Source organism: Rhincodon typus, chromosome 5 (assembly GCF_021869965.1).
Source record: "Rhincodon typus isolate 14 chromosome 5, sRhiTyp1.1, whole genome shotgun sequence".
NCBI classification, from domain to species: Eukaryota; Metazoa; Chordata; class Chondrichthyes; order Orectolobiformes; family Rhincodontidae; genus Rhincodon; species Rhincodon typus.
The window spans coordinates 118932255-118956031 of NC_063336.1; the positions used below are offsets into that span (position 1 = coordinate 118932255).

At 40.0% G+C, this 23777-nt stretch overlaps 1 protein-coding gene across 1 annotated transcript in view; it reads right to left on the reverse strand.

Annotated features, from left to right (window-relative positions):
• LOC109915833 (dystrobrevin beta) overlaps positions 1 to 23777 on the reverse strand; it is a 432998-nt gene that overhangs the window by 249543 nt on the left and 159678 nt on the right. The window contains exon 7 of the mRNA XM_048597128.1: positions 18958 to 19082. Coding sequence (XP_048453085.1) covers positions 18958 to 19082 — 125 coding nt within the window. The remainder of the gene's footprint in view (positions 1 to 18957; positions 19083 to 23777) is intronic.

The following is a 23777-nucleotide window of genomic DNA, read 5'->3' on the forward strand; positions in this document are numbered from 1 at the left end:
CCGCTATCTCTGTAGCTACTTCCTTTAACATTCCAGAATGTATCCCATCAGGTCCAGGGACTTAGCTTCGTTCCATTAATTTCCCTGGTTCCTTTATTTTCCAGTGATAATTATACTTATTTCTGCTCTTCCTTTTGGCCCTTGATTTATTTAGTCATTTTGGAATGCTTTGGAATGTGGAATGTGATTTCCACTGTGAAGACTGATGTAATGTACTTATTCAATTCCTGTTCCATTTCATGGTTCCCCATCATTATTTCCCCAGCCTCATCATCTAGGTTCATTCAGCTTCTCTCTGCCTTTTTATGCATTTGAATAAGCTCTTGCTGTCTGTTTTGATATTACATGTTGTCAAGTTTATTTTCTCCCTTTTTTGGTCATCTTTTGCTGCTTTTTTAAAACTTTCTCAATTGACTGCTTACCATTAACCTTTGCCACAGTGTATGTTTCTTTTTCTTGCTATCTGACACTATCTTTAAATTCCCTGGTTAACCATGGTTGGCTTATGCCATTCCTAGAATCCTTCTTCCCCCCTGGAATATGACTTTGCTGTGAGCCACGAACTATTTTGTTAAAAATCTGCCATTGTTCCTCAACTGTGCCTAAATTCCTTTGTCAGACCGTTCCAGCCAGCTCTGCCCTCATTCCTTCGTAATTATCTGTATTTAAACTTAGCACAGTTGTTTCTGACCCAAGATTGCCCCTCTCAAACTGAACGATAATCCCACCATGTCATGGTCACTGTTTCCAGGGGCTTTTTTAATCTGATATAATTTACTAAACCTACCTCACTACACATCACCAGATCCAAAATTGCCTGTTCCCTGGTTGGATCCATTATGTCATATTGTTCCAGGAAACTGTCCTCAATATACTCTGTGAATTCTTCCTCATGGCTTCCTCTGCCAATCTATCCCAATCTGCATGAAGATTGAACACTGCCATGATTAATGTACTGCTTTTGTTACATGCTGTCATTGTCTCCTGATTGATTCTCTGTCTCACTGTTTAGCTTTATTAGGGGGCCTGTAGATTACTCCCGCCAGTGTCTTCTTTCCCTTTTTATTTCTTACCTCCACCCACATGGATTCTACATCTTGGCTTCAATTTAAGTAAAACCTAAACATTTGAACACGAAGCAGAAGGCCATTCAACCCTTCAAGCCGGGTCCACCAATGAATGAGATCATGGTTTACCAGATTGTAATCTCAAATCCACATTCCTGGCTGCCCTGATAACATTTCACACGCTGTTCAAAAAAATCAATCTATCTCTGCCTTAAAATTGTTCAAGGTCTTTCCTTCCACTGCCTTTGCAGCAAGAAAGTTCCAAAGACTGATGTCTTGGTGAAAATATTCTGCCTCATGGGTTATAATTGGCTGGCCACTTATTTTCCAATAGTATCCCCTAGTTCTAGAATCCCCCATAAGTTGAAACATCTTCACATCTTTCAGTCAAGTTTATCTATAAGAAATCCCATTCTATTCCCGATATTAATCTGGTAAACCTGCCAAGAACTGCCACCACAGTTAGATCCTTCCTTAAAGAAGGTGACTATGACTGTACACAATACTCCAGATACAATCTCACCAGTGCTCCGTATAACTGAAGTATAACCTCCCCACTTTTATATTCAACTCCTGTCATGATTAGTGATAACATTCTATTTGCTCCACCTGCATACCAACCTTATAGTCATGACACTGAGATTCGTCTGCATTTCAGAGCTCTGCAATTGCTCACTATTTAAACGATATGCTTTTGATTTATTTTTCTGGCCAAAACAGGCAATTTCATATTTTCCCACATTGTGTTCCATTTGCCACATCTTCGTCCACTTAGTAAACCTATCTATAGCTATACCAGTTATGCCTATTCTCTGCTTCCTGTTTGCTGGCCGATCTTCTATCCATGCCAATTCACTACCCCCATACCACGAGCTTTTATTTTCTGCAATAACATTTCATGTGGCACCTGAACAAATGCCGTCTGGAAATCTAAGTCCAGTACCTTCACTGGATCTCCTTTATCACAGCACGATACCACCTTAAACAACTTCAATAGATTAGTCAAACACGATTTGCCTTTCACAAAACCATGTTGACTCTGTCCGATTACCTTTAAGTTATCCAAGTTCTCGGCTATAAATTCTTAGATAACAGCTTTTAACATTTTCCCTATGACACATTTGAAGCTAACTTGCCTGTAGTTTCCTGTTTTATGTCTCCCTTTTTTGAGTAAAAGGAGTTATATTCACAACCTTCCAATCTAATGCTTGGAACAAGAGCTTCAACTATCTCATGAGCCAATTTTGTATGATCCTAGGATGAGGTCCATCAGGATCTGTGCAGCTGACAGCCTGAAGCTTTAACAACTTACTCAGTACAACTATTTTGTATGACACTTAACCAAATCTCTTCTGTGATACGAAAGTGCTGGACACCTCAGAGATTGTAATCTCAAATCCACGTTCCTGGCTGTCCTGATAACATTTCACACGCTGTTCAACAAAAATCAATCTGTCTCTGCCTTAAAATTGTTCAAGGTCTTTCCTTCCACTGCCTTTGCAGCAAGAAAGTTCCAAAGACTGATGTCTTGGTGAAAATATTCTGCCTCATGGGTTATAATTGGCTGGCCACTTATTTTCCAACAGTATCCCCTAGTTCTAGAATCCCCCATAAGTTGAAACATCTTCACATTGTGTGAACACATTGCTCCATCAGCGTTACCTCACCTGTAAGATTTTAATCCACGTCCCCTCACTGGGAATTCTATATAGAAGCCATGATGTGGAGGTGCTGGTGTTGGACTGGGATGGACAAAGTTAGAAGTCACATGACACCAGGTTATAGTCCAACAGGTCTATTTAAAATCACAAGCTTTCAGAATGCTGCTCCTATGTCAGATGAAGTGACTTCACCTGACAAAGCAACAGCACTCCAAAAGAGACAACAAGGTGCAGGGCTGGATGAACACAGCAGGCCAAGCAGCATCATAGGAGCAGAGAGGCTGACGTTTCGGGCCTAGACCCTTCATCAGAAAAGGGGGAGGGGAAGGGGGTTTTGAAATAAATAGGGAGAGAGTGGGAGGCGGATAGAAGAGGGATAGAGGAGAGGATAGGTGGAGAGGAAACAAACAGGTCGAAGAGGCGGGGATGGAGCCAGGAAAGGTGAGTGTAGGTAGGGAGTTAGGAAGGGGATAGGTCAGTCCAGGGAGGACGGACAGGTCAAGGGGGCGGGATGAGGTTGGTCGGTAGGAGATGGAGCTGCGGCTTGAGGTGGGAGGAGGGGATAGGTGGGAGGAAGAACAGGTTAGGGAGGCAGGGACGAGCTGGACTGGTTTTGGGATGCGGTGGGGGGAGGGGAGATTTTGAAACTTGTGAAATCCACATTGATAAAGCCTGTGATTTTAAATAAACCTGTTGGACTGTAACTTGGTGTCATGTGACTTCCGATTCTGTATAGAATACCATTAAAAGTGCTACTCCACAATAAGCATTATTCCAATGAAGGCAAGAAGTTTAACAATTATAGTTTACACAAGTTGCTCCCAAAGATGTTTTCAACTGATTTCTGATAAAAGGACCTTTGAAATATAAAATGTCTAAGGTTTAAATCAAAGAACTGGAACATGAACTTCGATTGCATATAAATCTCTGCTTGTCTTCAAGTGACCAACTCTGGTCTCATATCTCAAAGTCTGACCAGAAAACTACTGACCAATTCAGAGAGAAAATAAATAGTTTTAGAAATGCCAAAGTACCAGTTTTCTCAGGCGCTGATGAAAGACAATAAAATGTAAAGAGAATTATTTTCACTTTGAACCTTATTTCCATGATGTCACAGGAGAAATTTTAAAAATGTAATAATTTAACTGGTGTAAACTGATACATTCAAGGCAATTGCTTTTAATCACATTTTCTTTCTAATGTGGAAGCAGATCCGATTATTTTATGATGGATTACTCATGTCTCTAGTTGAATAGTAGTGTGTTTTAATAGCAGCTCCTGCTTTTAGTACAAATTGTGTCTTAATTGACTCATTTTCCATGACGAAATAATTATAAAACATTATTCATTGCATTCCAATTACATTATAACATTCCTGCCTTAAAATGCAGCAAAGTGACATGAAATAGTCTTCAGTACTCACTATTGATTACTTTAAGGGCCTCTCAAAGTGAAACTAAGGAGTAATAGATTAGAACAAAATTGGCCTGGGGATTATGTCACCGCACAGCAAATGCTGGTTTCTGATTTCACATAAATACTTCTTCTCTGCGCATTGATTATTATGTATTGTTTAGATTTCAGTCAGTCAATCAAAATCAACCTACACTGACTGCAACATGCTTCACTGTAAATGTTAAAATCATCCATTTCAGCATCATGTATAATCTTCACTTGAATTTACGTATTAAAGTGCTAACATCACAGAAACAGGTAATAGGGACGTATGGTCCATGTATGTGTTTATGGTCCATGTTTCCTCCCACTCTTCTTTGTAGAGCTCCAGTAACTCATCCTTCTAGTGCCTTCTCCTTCATCAACTTCTACCTAGCTTCCCTTTAGCTTCATCAATGCGGTCTGCTTTCAATCATTCTTGTGGTAGTGAATTCCATATTTGAACTAACCATACTGGCTAAAAAAGGCTCTTGAGTTCTTAAACTGATTTATTTGTTATTGTAGTTGTTACCCTAGATCTGGTTTCGTCTGCACGTGGTAAGAAACTTTTGATGCCGACTGTGAAGCACCCTTATAACCTCAAAGGTAACCATCAGACCACCCCTTAGTCCTCACCTTTTTAACAGAAGAGATTCCCAGAAAACATTCAATCTTTCCTCCTGCGTATTATCACTCAATTTTGGTTTCACTCAAGCAATTTCTCTTTCGCCTTCACCTTCTCCTGTAAGATTGAAACCAGAACTATACACATAACTCCAAATATGTTTATCCAAAGTCAAAATGTTTTTCCATCATGTCCGCCTTTCTCCCTAATAACTGATTGAGGGTGAACTACTACACTGTTTGCAGTTTGGTATTACATTTTACCTGGAGATGAGCTCCAGATTATGTGTCCACGCCATCACCAAACATTACCTATCATGCTTGACTTCATCCATATCAGTTCATCACATCTTTTTTCAAGCTTAAGTAGCACATTTAATTGAAATCATGTATTCTATGACTAAAGTTACACTGGACCTTCATGACACTGTACCCATTTGATTTTGTTGCTAGGTTCTGGATGATGCAATCCCACTTAATGTCAAAAAACTTACCAGCCGGTCTGGATAAATTACAATCATATGATAGCTTGGTGTTATTTCCTGAAATTCTGAATACCTCATAAAATACTCCAAAAGCTACTGGTAATAGTAATGCATACAGCAGTGTCCAGTCAGAAAGATATAGAATTGTGATGATAGATGTTTCCAGGAACATCAGTGAGAATACTGTCATATTTATATAGTCAGATGTAATAGGCTGCATTCTCACAAATCTCTCCAGAGTCAAAACTGGTGATGCAAGATGATATGTAACCGTCAGCACGCTGAAGACAGAAGATTTACAATGACCTGCTGTATTCAGTACACATTACCCATTCGGCCCTTGGCAGCAGCAAGAAGTGTTTAAATTTCAGAATAACCAAACATTGGAACACAGATTAATACAAATTGAGAAAACAATTTGTAATATGAAAAATTGTGATGCTTAACTACAGCTAATAATCTAACTTTTAGGTCTCAATTCTTGATTGTTTAAAACATTGGGGCCCAACAATATTTTTTCATGACTCATTGGGATAGTGTGCTGGAAATCAAAACCCATTATTCTTGGATTTGTCATAAATGTCAAAAAAATTTAGCTACAGCTTTCGGAGATATTAGAAGCACATTTTGAAATTCATAACCTAATCAAGCAGAGTCAACATGTCTTCAGGAAAGGAAAATCATGTCAAACTAATTTATTACAGCTTTTCAAAGAAGTCTCAACCAGCATGGATAAAGGGGAAGCAAGAGATGTCATAGAGGCATAGAGATGTACTGCACAGAAACAAAGCCTTTGGTCCAACCCATCCATGCCAACCAGATATCTTAAATTAATCTAGTCCCATTTGCCAGCATTTGGCCAATATCCCTCTAAGCCCTTCCTATCCACATACCCATCCAGGTGCCTTTTAAATGTTATAATTGTACCTGCCTCTACCACTTCCTCTGGTAGCTTATTCCAGACACGCCTGCTCACTGCTTCAAAACATTGCTCCTTTGGTCCTTTTTATATCATTCCCTTCTCACCTTAAACCTAGTTTTGGACTCCCCTACCCTGAGAAAAGGACCTTGGCTATTCACCCTATGCATGCCCTTCATGATTTTGTAACCATCTAATAAGGTCACCCCTCAATCTCCAATGCTCCAGGGAAAATAGCCCCAGCTAATACTCTTGTACATCATTTCTGAGCCCTTTCAAGTTTCACAACATCTTTCCTGAAACAGGGAGACCAGAATTGAAAGCAGTATTCCAAAAGCAGCCTAACCAATGTCCTGTACAGTCGCAACATGACCCTCCCAAATCCTATACTCAACGTACTGATCAATCAAGACAAGTGTACCAAACGACTTCTTCACTATCCTGTCTACTTGTGATTCCACCTTCAAGTGACTATGAACCTGCACCCCAAGGTCTCTGTGTTTGGAAACACTCCCCAGGACCCTACCATTAAGTAGGTAAGTCCTGCCCTAATTTGCCTTTCAAATTCCAGAAGGTGTTTGACAAGGTACTTCATAATAGGTTAAGTCATACCATAACAGCCTTCAGTGTTGGAGGTAGTATTTTGGTATGGATAGAGGATTGGCTCATGGGCAGGAAACAGCGAGTGGGATAAGGAGTTCTTTTTCAGGTTGGTAACCTGTGAACAGTAGGGGTTCCACAGGGATCAGTGCTGGGACCACAACTGTTTACAATAATGACTTGGAGGAAGGAAGTGAACGTACTGTAGTCAAATTTGCAGATGGCGCAAAAACAAGTGGAAAGGCAGATTTTGAGAGGGATACAAGTTTACAAAGACATATTGATCGGGTAAGTAAGCAGGCAAAAAGTTGGCAAATGGCGTATAATGTGGGAAACTGTGAAGTTGTTCATTTTGGAAGGGAGAAGAAAAGAATAGAGTACTATTTAAATGGAGAGAAACTGCAGAAAGCTGCAACACAAAGGGGCTTTTCCACAAAACACAGAAAGCTAGCACATATGCAGCAGGTAACCAGGAAGGTTAATGAATGTTTGCCCTTATTTCAAGGGGAATTGGGTATAAGAGTTGGGAAGTCTTACTGCAACTGTACAAGGCACTGGTGAGACCACATCTGGAGCACTGTGAGCAGTTTTGGTCCATTATTTAAGGAAAGATACCATTTCATTGGAGGCAGTTCAGGGAAAGTTCACTAGGCTGATCCCTGGTATGGAGAGATTGTCTTATGAGAAAAGGCTAACAGGTTGGGACTCTACTCTCTGGAGTTTTTAAGACTGAAAGGTGATCTCGTTGAAACATTTAGGATTCTTAAGGGGTTTGACAGGGGTATTTGCCACAGAGAGCTGTGCCCTTGTGTATATTTAAGGCTAAGATAGATAGATTCTTGATCAGTTGGGGAATCAGGCATTACAGAGAAAGGACAGAAAAGTGGACACGATGAATGTTGGATCAACAATCAGCCTACTGAACAGCAGCAGGCTTGGGGGCCAAAAGGCCTACTTCAGTTACTATTTCTTATGGTCTAAACTAGCCACAGTCACCAATTTTACCTGGCTGACAAACTCAGGTGAGTGAATGCTCACCAGATTTCTGTACTTAACAAGAAAATAATTATTTATTATCAGTAAATTGCTAACTTATTGCTCCACAATTTAAATCCTATCCCTTCTTAAATTCCACAAGCAAGCAGATATACAAAGACAGACACAAGATGAATATTAGGGGTGTATGAAGAACAAAAGCTCAGGGAAGCATACTTCAATAGCGAGTTATTTTCTTTCTCTTCCTTTTAAATCCTTTTTACTTCTTCACTCTTGACTCAAGGTTGCTCATACACCATTGCTCTCTTTCATCCACTGGTTGAGAAGTCATGCTTACGTTATCTTGAAAAGTGTTTTATTCCTCCTTCAATAGAAGATTTGCAAAGAAAAGTAAGTGGAAGACAACAACTATAATTATTGGTGACTCCCATATCTCCAAATGAGCAAAAATGGGATTTTATTTTTGCTGTTTTCTCTTTTCAGATTCAGTGAGTCTCTGCTGCTTCATCCCCATTCAAGCCATGATCACTTGGGCAGGAGCCAATCAAACACTGCTGCCTAGCAGGTTTCCCCCAGTTCAGACCCATAGAATCCAAGGTGTCTGCTTCTGCTCTCACTGTTCTAGGAAAACACAACGTTACGAATTGTAAACAATGTGCTCTGGTAAGCATGATGTTTAAAACTACAGCCGTCTCTACAGTACAGCTTCCTTGGTTTAAAGCAGTATCTTCCTTTTCTTAAAATCCACAGTTCAAAACTAATAGAAATAAACAAATCTGGTCTTCACATGTCTCCGCACTGGGAGAGATGAAATGTCATTTTAAAATGTATTTAATCACAAGGCAAGTGAAACGTAGACAACAAGACATCCATTCACACTCACGATCCCCTTCTACAAATCTTGTAGAATCTTCTATCATCTCTTAAACCCTTAGCTTATTTCGTCATTCTACATTTGGGATTAGGCAACTTCAATCACATTATCTTTACCAGCAATATAAACAATCTGCACTTTGAACAATTGAAACAATTGACTCCATCTGAACAGTCCCGAATTTTATACTTTCCAACAAGCAAAAACAGGAAACTCTCAGTTTTGCACATTCAGCCCTTTATTCCAAATAAAAGTAAAATTAGTCAAGAATAATAACACACAAAGTCTGTAGTTAAACCTTCACTTGAAACAAGTAAAAAAAAAAGTCTTCACAAAAATCAGAACTGAGGTAGGGTTACCGGAGCCAAAATGTTAGCTCTGATTTTCCAGCAACTGCTGTTTTTGTTCCTGATTTAGAGCATCTGCAGTCCTTATTTAGTATTTAACTCATTGTCACATCTCTTCCAGGCATGCCCACCTTGAAGTTCTGCTTCTTTCTCAGATGGGATTTCTATTTCAATCTTTCTTCCTGCCCACCAACGTTAATTTCACTGTCACTCCTCGTGTTTGACAAGCATTTGCTAAAACTCGTTTCCATAGCCATATCACATTCCTCAGTGACTGCCTCCGGCTCAGAATCACCCCACGTGAATTCTAGCTGAAGTTTTATCCCTCATGTTTTGAATCCGCTCAGGATCACAGATTTCTTTGTGATTTTCAACGTTCCACAGACAAGCTGCTCTCACTGCAGCCCAAGAACAACACTCAGTGCCATGCGGCATCACATGCACACTCTCAATCTTTCCCTCCAACAGCATCGCAATGTGCTGGCCCAGGACTGCACCACTCCGCAGTTCCACTTAATCCTCCAGCCCGTTCACCGGGCTAACCAGAAACTTTTCCTTTTCCTTTCAGGTATCAAGGACACAAGATGCAATAACTCAGAGATACCCATAGCCCTCTGGAACCTTCCTCTCCTCTCCTTCCCTCTGACTCCATCCCCTCTCCCAACACCACCTCCTGTCAGGTAATCACCACCCCTCCTAACCTTCCACTCTCCGATGCCGAACGCTCTGTAGTCAGCAAAGGCCTCAGCCTTATCCCTCTGCATTCCCACCTTAACCAATTTTGGGCACAACATGACATCAAATTCTTCTCCCACCATCTTTATGTCCGTGCTCACTTCTTTGGACAAGATTCCTCTCCCTGTCCCACTCACGCCTTCGCCCAGTTCCAATACTCTCTCTCCACCTGGACCCCTCCCTCTGGCCTTTTACCTGCACTCGATCTGTTCATTGAGAACTGTCGATGTGATATTGGTCACCTCAATTTTGCTGCCCCCCTCACCCAATCCAACCTATCTCCCTCCAAACTGACTGCACTCCATGCACTCAGATCTAACCCTTACTTTGTTATTAAGCCTGCCGATAAGGGTGGTGCTGTTGTAGTCTGGCGTACTGACCACTACATTGCAGAGGCTGTGCTCCAGCTCTCAGATACCTCCTCCTATCTTCCTCTGGACTACAACCCCACCATGGCACATCAAGCGTTGTATCAACTACTGTAACAGAGTTCTGAGGAAGGGTCACCAGACCCGAAACATTAACTCTGATTTTTCTTCAGAGATTCTGCCGGACCTGCTGAGCTTTTCCAGCAACTTCTGTTTTTGCTCCCGATTTACAGCATCCACAGTTCTTTCGGTTTCTGAAAAAAAGTCTTAATTTGGTTCCGCAGTGAATTAATTAAGTTGGTGTCAAAATGACACAGAGATAACCTGGTGCTCCTGTCTCCGTTTAGACATGTTTAAACCTTTCAAAGGTTTCCTCTTCATGAATGCCATGGGCATAACTTGTGTGGCAATCTCCGAACATATCAACATTCTTCTTCTAAAAGCACAAGAATTAGCAGCAGAAGACCATTCGGCCCCTCGAGCCTTCTCTGCCAGCTTACAACCTGAAGGAGGGTCACTGCACCCATAACATTGACCCTGCTTTCTGCAGTTCCCCAGAAATTTCTGTTTTTTTCATTTCAGATTTCCAGCATCTGCAACTCTGTTCTATTTTTCCTCTGTCATTACCCTTGGTTCTCCTGTCAATCAAAAATCTAACTCAGCTATGAACATACTCAATAAATTGGTCTCCACTGATATTAGAGCAGAAAATGTTACAGACAAACAAGCCTCCAGAGAGAAAAAAAACCCTCCAAATCTCACAATTAAATAGGAGACCTCTCAGTGTTTCAACAGTGTTCCCTACTTCTGGACTGTCCCATCAGGGAAACATCCTCTCGGCTTCCACCCTGTCAAATGTCCTCAGGATCTTGTATGTTTCAGTAAGATCACCCCTCGATCTTCTCAACTCCAAACACAACTTGCACAAGCATTCCTCACAAACTAATCCCTTCAATCCAGGAATCAGTCAAGTAAAATTTCTCTGAACTACTTCTAATGCAATTATATCCTTTATTAATAAGGAGAGCAAATCTTACAGAGTCCTCCAGAACCAGTGGTACCAAGGCCCGAAACAATTGCAGCGATATTATTTTTACATTTACTACCTTGCCTGTCTAATCAATTGCTGAATCTGTACATTTTATCATTCATGTACCAAGGGTACCCATTTCTCCCTGTAAACCCCAAGTTTTGTAATCTCGCTCTGTTTAAATAACTTTTTTATCTAATCTTCCTGACAAAGTGGGCAAGTTCTCATTTCCCCACAGTATACTTCATTTGCCAAAAATTTTGCCCACTCAGTAATGCAAATTCCTTTTGTAGACACAACGCGTACTCTTTGCAACTTACTTTCCTGCCGATCCATGCCTTCAACACATTTCTTGGTGTGTTGTTTTCCTTAACTACATTTTTTTAATGAATCATAAATTAAATTGTCAAAAGTCGCATGTCAAGTTTGTTGAAAATTTTTTCAGATATTACAAGTTGCCAAGATAAATACTTGTTCAGGCACAGATTAAGAAAACGAGATCATGATTGATGTGGCTGACTCTCAACTACTCTCCAAAATGACCTAGCAAGCTGTTTAGTTGTATCAAACCACAGCAAAGTCTAAACAAAGGAATAAAATTGGACGGACCACCTGGCATCAAATAAGGCACCGGAAACAACAAAAAAGTCTTGTCTGCTCTGCAAAGTCCTCCTTACTAACATCTGGGACGTATGCCAAAATCGGGAGAGGTATCCCAGAGACTAGTTAAGCAATGACCTGGCAGATTTGTCAAATCATAGACTTCTTATAATTTCTTTCCCCGCTATTTGTTAAAGTTGAGTGTGTTTATAATAAATGGAGTTATTTTCTGTTAATAACAGAACTTTGAGTGAATGGGTTTTATCCAGAATAGCAGTCAGTCAGGCAAATTGATCATCTTGTTGTTTAATTGGGTTATTTTTAATGGCTTGTGGAACAATGAAGGTCAATTATTGGCACACTGTTCCCATTTAAGTCATGACACAATGATGCTATGATTGTATTACAAGAGATTGGGGGACTAATTTGTTTGCTTTTTCTAGGAACCAGAACAAACAGAATGGACGAAGTGGCTACCTTTAATGCTGTATGAATCTGTGACTTCACCACTTGAAAGGAGTAATATTATTTTTTGGACTATTACCAGAGTCAAAAATCCTTGCCTACAAAGATGGCAGCCCCCCAATTACCCTACAGGATAGAAAAGCTTCAGTGAACTACATCAGACTGTTACCAACTTCTGAAAATGTAGGAACTATTCTTTTGGTTGGGCTGCTTTCTATAAACACGAGGTTATTTTTATCCTCGTGGGGATTCATAAGAAACTCTGTTTGGGAACATCATAGTCTGCTCTTCGCTGAAATATTTTGTCAAACAAAAGTTATCTTAATAAAAGAAATCAATTTTATTTCTTATTCAAAGGAAACAGTAAAGTACAATCCAAAGACCTTCAGAATTGCATTGATGGTCTGAAACCTCAGTGGATTGACTGTTATCTTTTGATGTTATGTATTTTGTTGCAAACAGTAAGTTAACGATAGGTTAATTGTGTCAGGGCAGTTAAGCAGCAGCGTGTAGTTTTCCAAATTTTATTTTGAAACAAAGGGAATTAAAAATGTCCAACAAAACGGTCTTTTGAAAAAATCTTTTGGAAAAGCATATTCATTCTACCTAGAGATAGTAGGAACTGCAGATGCTGGAGAATCCGAGACAACAAGGTGCAGAGCTGGATGAACACAGCAGGCCAAGCAGCATCATAGGAGCAGAAAGGCTGACGTTTCGGGTCTAGACCCTTCATCAGAAATGGGGGAGGGGAAGGGGGTTCTGAAATAAATAGGGAGAGAGTGGGAGGTGGATAGAAGATGGATAGAGGAGAGGATAGGTGGAGAGGAAACAAACAGGTCGAAGAGGCGGGGATGGAGACAGTAAAGGTGTGTGTAGGTGGGGAGTTAGGGAAGGGATAGGTCAGTTCAGGGAGGACGGACAGGTCAAGGGGGCGGGATGAGGTTAGTAGGTAGGAGATGGGGGTGCGGCTTGAGGGAGGAGGTGATAGGTGGGAGGAAGAACAGGTTAGGGAGGATTGCTCAGCTGGTCACCTTCCCCGTCATTCTTGGGATTACAAAACAACAGGTGTAGAATGTGCTCCTCCATCCGAGGTCAGGTCTAAAACAACTTTCTCTTCCTCACTCAACCCATACAATGAAAGATTACTACAACTATGATGAATAGTACAATGTTCTCAATGGTTTCTGTCTTTTCATGGATTTATTGACAACTTTTTGATGGTGAATACTGCCAAGTAACAGGCAAGACTTGCCTCTGGACCTAATGTGCATGAGTGTTCGTTGGCTCTGTGCTTGAGAATCATTCAGGCTCAAGAAAGACTGAAGAGAGGGAAAGTTGGTTGTATGTGGAAGCAGAATCCATGTATACAGTTGCTGTCAAAGACAACATGTACATGAAGATGAGGAGGAACACAAAGAGAGACCCTTAAGGGACTTTGTACATGGTCATGTAGCAATGAGAATGGAAGCAGTGATTAGATATTGTAGTGGAACAAAATGATGGAGATGGACAACAAAGATAAGCTACAAAGGAGAATGGTATGGGTGACAGTGTTGAACATCACAAATTGCTGGTCCCCTTATTTAAGGAAATAGATATGAAAATGATAACCAGAATCATGGAATAGAATCCCTACAGTATGGAAACAGGCCCTTTGGCCCAACAAGTCCACACCGACCCTCAGAGCACCCACCCAAACCCATCCCCATATAACCCACCTAATCTACACATCCCTGAACACTACAGGCAATTTACTATGGCCAATCCACCTAGCCTACACATCTTTGGACTGTGGGAGGAAACCAGAGCACCAGGAGGAAACCCACGCAGACACGGGGAGAACATGCAAACTCCACACAGACAGTCACCCGAGGTGTCGAATTGAACCCAGGTTCCTGGCTGTGAGGCAGCAGTGCTAACCACTGAGCCACCGTGCTGCCCCAAATGTGCATGAGTGTTTGTTGGCTCTGTGCTTTAGAATCATTCAGGCTCAAGAAATGAGCTCACTGATGAGCTAAGCTGAAGCTCCAACCCACTGCAAGAAGTTAGACACTTTTTGAGGCATTGGGAAACTCAGACCAGTTGTCCTAGCAAGAATTCCTAAAAGAGAGACACATGCCTTTCCTGCTTCTTGTTAGTAATAGCTAGTGTGCCTAACAGATAATCTATCCTGTATTCAGTCACTGAGCTTTAATAAACTGTATCCTGCTCTCTAAGATAACAGCCTTTTCTGCTTAGAGTCATTTGCAGTTTATCATTCACCACAAAACTGTTTGAAAGCCCCCTATAAGCTTATAAAGAGATTTAGTGCAACATTCTATTCCAACCACAAATGATCTGCACCTTGCACCTGCATTCTCATCACCATTGGTGTGTTCTTTGCCTTGAACATTCAAAATGCTCAATGAGCTGCAATCGGTAACCTTTGACTTCCTGGTGCATATCTATATTTATTAAAGAGACCTAATATACCACATTCAGGGAGACGTTGGCTGAGATTTCAGCTGATTGTGTGGGTATCTGTGTCTAAGCTTATGTGGTGTGTGTGTGTGTGTCTGTGTGTGCGCGCGTGCGTGAGTCTGTCTGTGTATGTGTGTATGTGGCTGTGAGTGTCTGTGTGTGTATGGTGTGTGTGTGTGTGTGTGTGTATCTGGGTCTAAGCTTATGTGACGTGTGTTGTGTGCGTGTGCGCATGTGCGCGCGTGCGTGTGAGTGTGTGTGCGTGAGCCTGTTTGTGTATGTGTGTATGTGGCTGTGAGTGTCTGTAAGGTGTGTGTGTGTGTCTGTGTATGTGTGTGTGCGTCGCTGTGTGTGTCTGTGTGTGCGTGTGTGTCTGTGTGTATGTGTGTACATGGCTGTGTGTGTTCAAAGTAAAGGAGATCAGCAATTTGGAATTTGAAAATTTCATTCCTCAGAAACCAAGAACAACTGTCAAGCCCTGGCAGGTCAAAGGAACAAGACTAACAATAGAATAAAACTCTCAACAGCGCACTTTCTAAGAACATATGTCCTATTCAATGAATCACTTAAGGCACAGTAGATTTAATTTAATTAGCATAATTTTCTGAAATGTAACCTTCATTTTAATAACTTCAAAAAGCAATTTGTAATACAGTTGTACAAGGTCAATGTGACAGAGAGCTGAACTGAAACTAAATCTTCTGTAAAGGGTTTAAATTAAATTTCTATCATAAAACTGGTGTAATATCATCCCCAAAAGGAGACTATCAGGTATTATAATAATTAATGACTGGGAACTTAAACTGTGCCTTTCATGGTCACCCATATTAGTGAAGTATTAATGGAATTTTAGAATAGTTTATCTAACATGTTATATGAAGAGGGGCACGTTATTGTAATCTTCCTAATTTACAGAATACATGTAATTGGTTTATTTCTGTCAGAGGATTACAGCCAACAATGTGCCAGAAAATTACAACAAAATAATGTTTTACACAGCTTGGGTTCTTGTCAAATTTATTTCAAATCTTCAATAAATGCAGAATATAAACAATGTTTACTCGACATCTGCCAATGTCATCAGTTAAGACTGGATATTTCCTCCTTAGATGAGCTCACTGTGAAATCTCATGCTCCTATTGTATGGTTGTTGTCCTGCTGACTTCCAAAACACAGTGAATTGGCAATATTATTTACTTCTTCAAAAATTGCTTTTGGGTTGGAAATGGGTTCACCTAAAGATGAAGCACGCTAATATTAGGTGAAATCTATCCAACATTTCTAATAAATGGTCTCACATATAATAACAAATAAGAATATTTTTAGACCATCTCTGCTGTATAATTAATCTACTTTCATATTTCTCTAATTTGAAAAGATTGCTTATTTTTAAAGAAAATCCATTAGATCACACAACAAATAGACAATGTACAAAACAACTGGAAAGCAATATTAGCAATGAAATCATCTTTTGGGACTTAACTTTCATAACTCTAGGAATAAATAACTGTTAATGTTGCTGTTTAAGGTTTATTGGAGAAATGTATCCATGTATTTTAAAGCATGTCCATTAAAATAGCACACATAGAATGTGACAAGAAGGACTTTATATGTTTGGAAAATAAAATAAGTCGGATTTTCTGCCCAAATGTCTTTCTCAAGTTAATATTAGATTGCTACTTATATCCACAGTTTTATATCTAGAAGTCCATTCCGTGTGTTAAAGAGAACGTCCTGATTTCAGTCCTAAGTTTTCGTATTGCTAAATAAATATTTTGGTCTCAGTCTCACCTTGGTTGTTCATTTAAAAATATTACAAGTGTATCTTTACAATATCTTTAACTGTCTTATATTCTTTAAATCAATCCTCAGGGGTCTACTCTCACAGATGAAAAGCCCAAATTTACCTGGACATTTTATTCAAGGTGTAGTGGATGACAACATTCCCTGAATTGCATACAGCTGGTGGATTAAAGCAAAGTAAAGGAAATGCACAGCAGGTTGTTCACTAGAAGGATGATTCCCCTTTCAGGCAGCAGATCATTGCCAGATTCTCAACTGAAATAAATGCTGATCCTGCCAGAGATGCTCCCATCTCAAATGAATGCAAAGATTCCTGAATGCAGAGTTCATCTTCTTCATAAGGACAATCATCATCCATCACTGAATGCAATGATAGCGGTACAACTCCATAGATATCCTATTCCATTCCAAAAATGACCTGATGTCAATGTTCATATTGGGAGCCGGTATTATTGAGGCAGCATAAATCAGGCATTAAATGTACTGTTTCAGATGGCGGTGGGGTGGATTGTAATGGTGGTAAGTTAAGCTTAACTATTTACATCCACTTGTTTCAAAATATACTTCTGTTGTTCAAGCCAGGTGCCCAAGTGATTCAATATGATAGCATGTTAAATATTAAATTTGTTCTGCTTGAATATATTTTATCCAAGGTGGCACTGAATTGCAAAATGAAAGAGCAACACAGAGCCTGAAGGTGCAGATCAGATGCACTCACACTGCACGTCAGTGGGCCTTTAAAAAATGCATCACTATATTTGTGAATTTGATATCTGCAGGGGATGCAAAATGGAGCTTCATTACTACTTGTGCTTCTCTACAAATGCATATCCTGCAGTTTCTCATGTAATAACGATCTGATGATAACTTGATGAAGTTGTACAAAATTTCTGAATGCATAATTGAAGACCCCAACTTGGCATTGGAGACTGTAACTTACTGGTTTATAAAAAGTCCATATCCATACTCAGTATCAGAATAAAGGACATTGCTACCTTATAAATGATCTTATCATACAGCTTATTAGGTTAAGCAAAGAGAACATAATGATCTACTCAATATTTAGGTAATGCTATTACTGTTTTCAGTTTTATTTTCTGAAAATAACTAAATTGTGAATTCAACAGGTGTGAATTTTATATGCAGTATTATCAGTAAAGTGTACCTAGACAGGCACTACTGTAACAGTATTGATATTGAAAAATCAATCTACCTTCGCTTGGTAAAGCTTTCTGGAAGTGGTTTCAGAGAAAGTTGAAACAGCTTGGAAAAAAAGCCAAAGTGAGCAGATAGACCAACAGAAATAACTCAACAACAGAGCAACTAAACACTTTGGGGCTGTATCTGTACCAAAATGTATTTTACTGTAATTGTTGCATTAATTGGTTAAATGCTGTTAATGAACAAAAGCTGCTGGGAAGTGCACTCTTCATTAAAAGTTGTCTTCATCCCACATAGCATGCACGTCCAACGTTGTGAAGTACTGTATTCAAAATACTTTGAATGTTGACCACAGAACCTTAATGTGTTGCTCTACTTAAATTTCATTCTCAGATTGGGAAATCAAAGCTCCGTGGTCAGAATGTTTAAATGGCACAAACAATGTAACCAATCCTACAAAAGGTAAATACAATTTACTTTAGATGTCAAAACTTCCAAATTGACTATGCACTTTAGAAATAAGTGCTGAAGTCTGGCAATGGTCCTCAATTTCTCATCCTCCCAAGATGCAATCATGACTTAACTCCTGAAATTTTGGTTAAGCCTCTTAAAAAGTGCATCGTGATTATTGCAGATACATCCTGTTTGGAGAGATTTCTGCCAGAAATGTCAATAAAATTGTACAAACTGATCCAGCTGAAACCCAAAGGTAGAAGAATCACCATCAATTGCATGTTGTCTCAAGGAAAGACTGCAACGTTAATAACACTTTTTAGCATTGTTTCAATAAAAATTCTTCATTTACATTGCAATATGTGAAAAAGCCATAATGCTGGCTGAATTGCAATTTTAAGACTGCAGTCAACAGTTTTTTTTAGATAAGGACATCAAGGAATAAAGATGGGGAGGTACAGATCAGCCTTGTTCTAATTTAGCAGTAGACCATGGGAGGATGAATGACTACTCCTGTGGTGTAGATTTGTTCTATTTTAATGCACTAGCTTGGCCAGGCCTAAAAACGTATCCAGAATGATAGCAGAACTCCTTTTTTGTTACTCACAGGTTTTCATTGCATTAAGGGAGAACATGCAGTTCAAAATTACCAGTAATCATGACCAAGCAGTCCCTCACAGAGTGAAGAATCGCCACAAACTTGAATTACCACTTTAGAAAATGACAAATAAAGATGACCGCTTGAAGTGCACAGCAAGCTCCTGCAGTCAGTCAATGCCTAACTCTGCTTAGCAACAATTTCAAGCTTTAACTTGTTTCCATAAAGGCTACACCAGTATTTACACATAAACCTCATCTAAAAGTTCATTACTCACACTATATGGGCCAAATCGAGAGGTTTCTCTGGCATCTCCGGGTAAATAGGATGAGGTGGTTCTCGACTTGGAACACATCCAAGGGACTTGCTAATTGCGTGGCCCAACTTCTTTGCCGGTGATTTCTGTGGAAGAAAATGACAAGTTTAATAAATGAAAACATGGAACTCAAGGTAGTAGAACCCAAGCTCAGCTACAAGACAGAATGGAAGTAGAACAATAAGTAGGAAACAGGAAAGTTAAGTATTCTTTCCTTCCTACCTGGAAAGGAAAAGTTTATTTCACTTTAGCAATTTACTTGCTCGAAGTTGAATGAAATATTAACCTACTGTCATGGAAATACATTAGTGGTTTGTTTTATTCATGAGTGGGAACAATTTCCAGGCTTGGGCTGTGTCGTGATTGGAACCAGGTAGATCTTGTTGACTACAAGATCCTTGATTGGGGTTGTTAACCTGGGCTAATCAGGGAGCCCTGGCTGACCCATATAAATGGGCTTTAAAATTTCCACAGTTCAGGAGACTGACTCCCGATCTGGCTGGTCACATCCAGTGTACTGTGCACAAGTAAATAAAGGGTGACCTGGTGACAGGATACTAGCCTCTGTGCAGTTATATCAGGCTGACAAGTAACAGATGCCAGACAATGACCATTTCCAACTAGAGAAATCTAACCATCGTCCTTCACACTCAATGGTGTTACCATCACTGAATCTTCCACTACTATCTTGGGGTGTTACCAATGACCAGAAACAGAATTGAGCTGGGTAAGTCATATACATGCTGTAGCTACAAGAGCAGGTCAGTGGCAAGGAGTCCTATAGTGAGCCTCTCACCTCCCTAATCCCCAAACCCTGAAAAGTGTGAGGTGATTCATTTTGGAAGGACAAACTTGAAAGCAGAACACAGGGTTAACGGAAAGATACTTGGCAGTGTGGAGGAGCAGAGGGATCTTGGGGTTCATGTCCACAGTTCCCTGAAAGCTGCCACCCAGGTGAATAGAGTTGTTAAGAAGGCACATGGTGTGTTAGTTTTCATTAATAGAGGGATTGAGTTCAAGAGCTGTGAAGTTATGCTCCAACTATACAAAACCCTGGTTCGGCCACATCTGGAGTATTGTGTCCAATTCTGGTCGCCTCATTACAGGAAAGATGTGGAAGCGTTGGAAAAGGTGCAGAGGAGATTTACCAGGATGTTGCCTGGAATGGAGGGAAGGTCTTACGAGGAAAGGTTGAGAGAGCTAGGGCTTTTCTCTTTAGAACAACAAAGGATGAGAGGTGACTTGATAGAAGTGTACAAAATGATCAGAGGTATAGATAGAGTGGACAGCCAGAGACTTTTTCCTCAGGTGGAGGTAGCTATTAGGAGGGGACATAATTTTAAAGTGAGTGGAGGTAGATATTGGGGAGACGTCAGAAGTAGGTTCTTTACTCAGAGAGTGGTAGGGGCGTGGAATGCATTGCCGGAGCGGGTAGTGGAGTTGGCCTCATTAGGGGCATTTAAGCTGTTATTAGATAGGCATATGGATGATAGTATAAGGTAGGGGTGGGGGTTAGATAGACCTTAGGATTAGGGTAAAAGTTCGGCACAACATCGTGGGCCGAAGCTGTACTGTGCTGTATTGTTCTATGTTCTATGTCTATGTTCTAAAACAATGTTAACGTATTGGGTCCAGTGACATCTCTTCAGAACAAAGGATGCATCACTGGATCCGAAACATTGACACTGCTTTCTCTCCACAGATGCTGCCAGACCTGTTGGGTTTCTCCAGAAATTTCTATTTTTTTTCAGCAATTGCTTCCTTGTCAGTATTTTGCTTCTGCTGGTACAGCCTTCCCAACCCGAGACAGGCAACCTAATATCAGCAGAAATACTGTCACAGGAAGTCTATTACAAATAAGAAAACCAGTTAGACCCCAAATTGGAAATTTAGCCTCATGGCTTTCTGGTGAGGAATCTATGCATTTAGTAGATAGCAGCCTTGCCTCTGCCAAATAGCAGAAGACACCAACACATAATCTGATACTCAGTGCAGTACTGAGGAAGTACAAACCTGTTATAGAGAGGTCATCTTTCAGATAACATGCTACTCTGAGGCCTGAACCCATGGCAATATCAAAGAAAGTTCTCCAGGCATTCAAACTAATTTTAATCCCTGAGCCACACTCTCATATGAGAAACCTGGTGGTTTCACTGCTATCTTTTCCAGCAACTTACTGCATTAAAACTAGTTACAGTGTTTGCTTACATAACAGCAAATACTACTTCAAAATTAATTTACTGCCTGTAAACTGTTTTGTTCATCTTGAGAACTGAAGGTGTAACATAAACATATCTTCTCCATCAAATGTTAGTACTCTGTGTTGTTTTTGGTCATGTACCTTTCTGTCATGGTATATTTGGATAATGTTTTCTAAAAATAGTGTCATTTCACTTGAATCTCTGCATCATCTTTCACAAGTTGGTGAGATTTCAGGAAGCGGACAGTCTCTACAGAGATCTGTGACAAATTCACTGTCGTAACGTGAAGACAATAAATTATACTGAAAGTCAGTCAAACAAAAAGTCCTAACGATTTCCTTTGATGTTAGACTTGTAAGCTTGGTAATTGTTTCCTGATTAAGAGTGAGTGATGTTGGTAAATGGTAACAGAACTATGAAGCTTCCTATTGCTTTTCCATTAAGATCCATTTAGCTCATCAATTTCAAGGATATTCTGGGAAGAATTCCAATTCACAGTGACAAGTCAATTCATCAATCAATCTCTGTGATTTAATGAGCCAGATCAATCAACATTGTTATAACATACCATACAGCTGCTTGACTCATTAAATTTGCCATTTTGGAATAATCAAGACCCAATATTTTGCTGCCAATTATGTCACCAGAAAGACCCTGCTTAGTCTGTCCCTACAGGTTCTGCTGTAACTCTCTCAATCTTCATTGCTTTTTAAAGATGTAACTGGTTTTTGTTTTCCCTCTTCTTAAACACCCTCCAGCGATACCTCATGTTACTTCTACTTTGCTCCTCTGTACTCCTCCGAAGTTCCTTCGCTCATTCACCTCTGTTGGTTTTTAATTTGCATGTGCACCCCTTACATTTTTGCTTCAGCTTACCTTTTGTTTCAGGCAGTTAAAATTTTATGGATTTACTTCAAACTAATTTTCTCCCTCTCTGAGTTGTTCTTACTGCAGTATTTACTGTTTTGTTCAACTGAACAAGTGTTCTCCAAGATGTAACACAGCGTGGAGCTGGGGGAATACAGCAGGCCAGGCAGCATCAGAGGAGCAGGAAAGCTGACGCTTCAGGTCAGGACCCTTCTTCATTTTCTGGTCCTCTGATTTCCTGCTCCTGCTCCTTTCCTGCTCCTCTGATGCTGCCTGGCCTGCTGTGTTCCTCCACCTCCACACTGTGTTATCTCTGGCTCCAGCTTCGGCAGTTCTTACTTTCACCAAGGTGTAAGATGCTTTTGGGTGATTTTTCTTTACTGCTTTTATTACACTTTAGAATCTTCTTTGCAATGGATCTTGCAACTCATTTCCCTTTTTGACATGTATCTGGATCAGTAGGAACTGTATTGCTCAAGAATCTTCAGACAATGGAGCTCTATCAGTGTCTATGCATTTCTTAATTTAGTTAGCTCAATTCCAAATCCAATAGATCTGTCCTCAGATGGGTCTTGTATTGCTGGCGAACAATCTTTGACATCTCTCTGCCTCAAGTCTATGGATTAGTGTTTAATTATTAAATTAGATAACAGGAATCCTGCTGGAGCACAGCCATAGTATCCAACCAGAAAACTGATTATTCTGTCTAAGGGTCTAGAAGAATGAACATAAAATTCTCATCTCTGACTTTGCATAGAATGTTTTGTTTAAAATGTTCCCTTTATGCTTATTACCTACATTTATCATTACATTAATATCCATCTATGACCCCTTCATCAAATTGTATTTAGCTATATATTCAGAAAATCCCCATGTTTAACTCCCAATTCACGTTGATAAAACGGCTTTGAAAATAAGAATTTCTCACACATTTTCACTTTTGGAAGGCAACTATTGATCAGTCTACCAATCACACTTCCTCCGTAGATACATCTTGCCCTGTGACCACTCCCTTCAGAATTCATCATTTAATCTTTCCTGTTCTGAGGAAGGGTCACTGGACCTGAAAGGTTAACTCTGATTTCTCTCCACAGATGTTGCCAGACCTGCTGAGCTTTTCTGGCAATTTCTGTTTTTGTTTCTGAATTATAGCATCCATAGTTCTTTCAGTTTTTATTTAATCTTTCTTGTTTTCTACTTTGTCACAGATCTCCGTTTTTGATCTTTTTCCAACCTCCTCCCTTACACTTGCTTGAAAATTTCTAACTTTTCCCAGTTCTAATGGACGGTTATCAGCTGAGCAATAGCCCTGTTCCTCTCCCAACAGATACTATCATTTCCAGCATTTTCTATTATATAAAATATTTCCTACAGTCAAAAGAAAAGCACAAGAACAACTCTCATCCATGGCACCCAAGCCTGCAGTAATTGTCTCTCAGACTCTCTCGATGCAGACTGTTGATGCTGTTCAATTATCTGACACTCTCCAAAATCAATAATACAGTAAACCAGGAGAGTGAAAGGAGTGAGGAACTTGGTGAAATTATAATCACCAGGGAAGTGGTACTGAACAACCTGATAGAGCTGTGGTTTGATAAATATCCAGGTCCTAACAGACTTCATCCTGGGTTAGTAGGAACTGCAGATGCTGGAGAATCCGAAACAACAAGGTGCAGAGCTGGATGAACGCAGCAGGCCAAGCAGCATCATAGG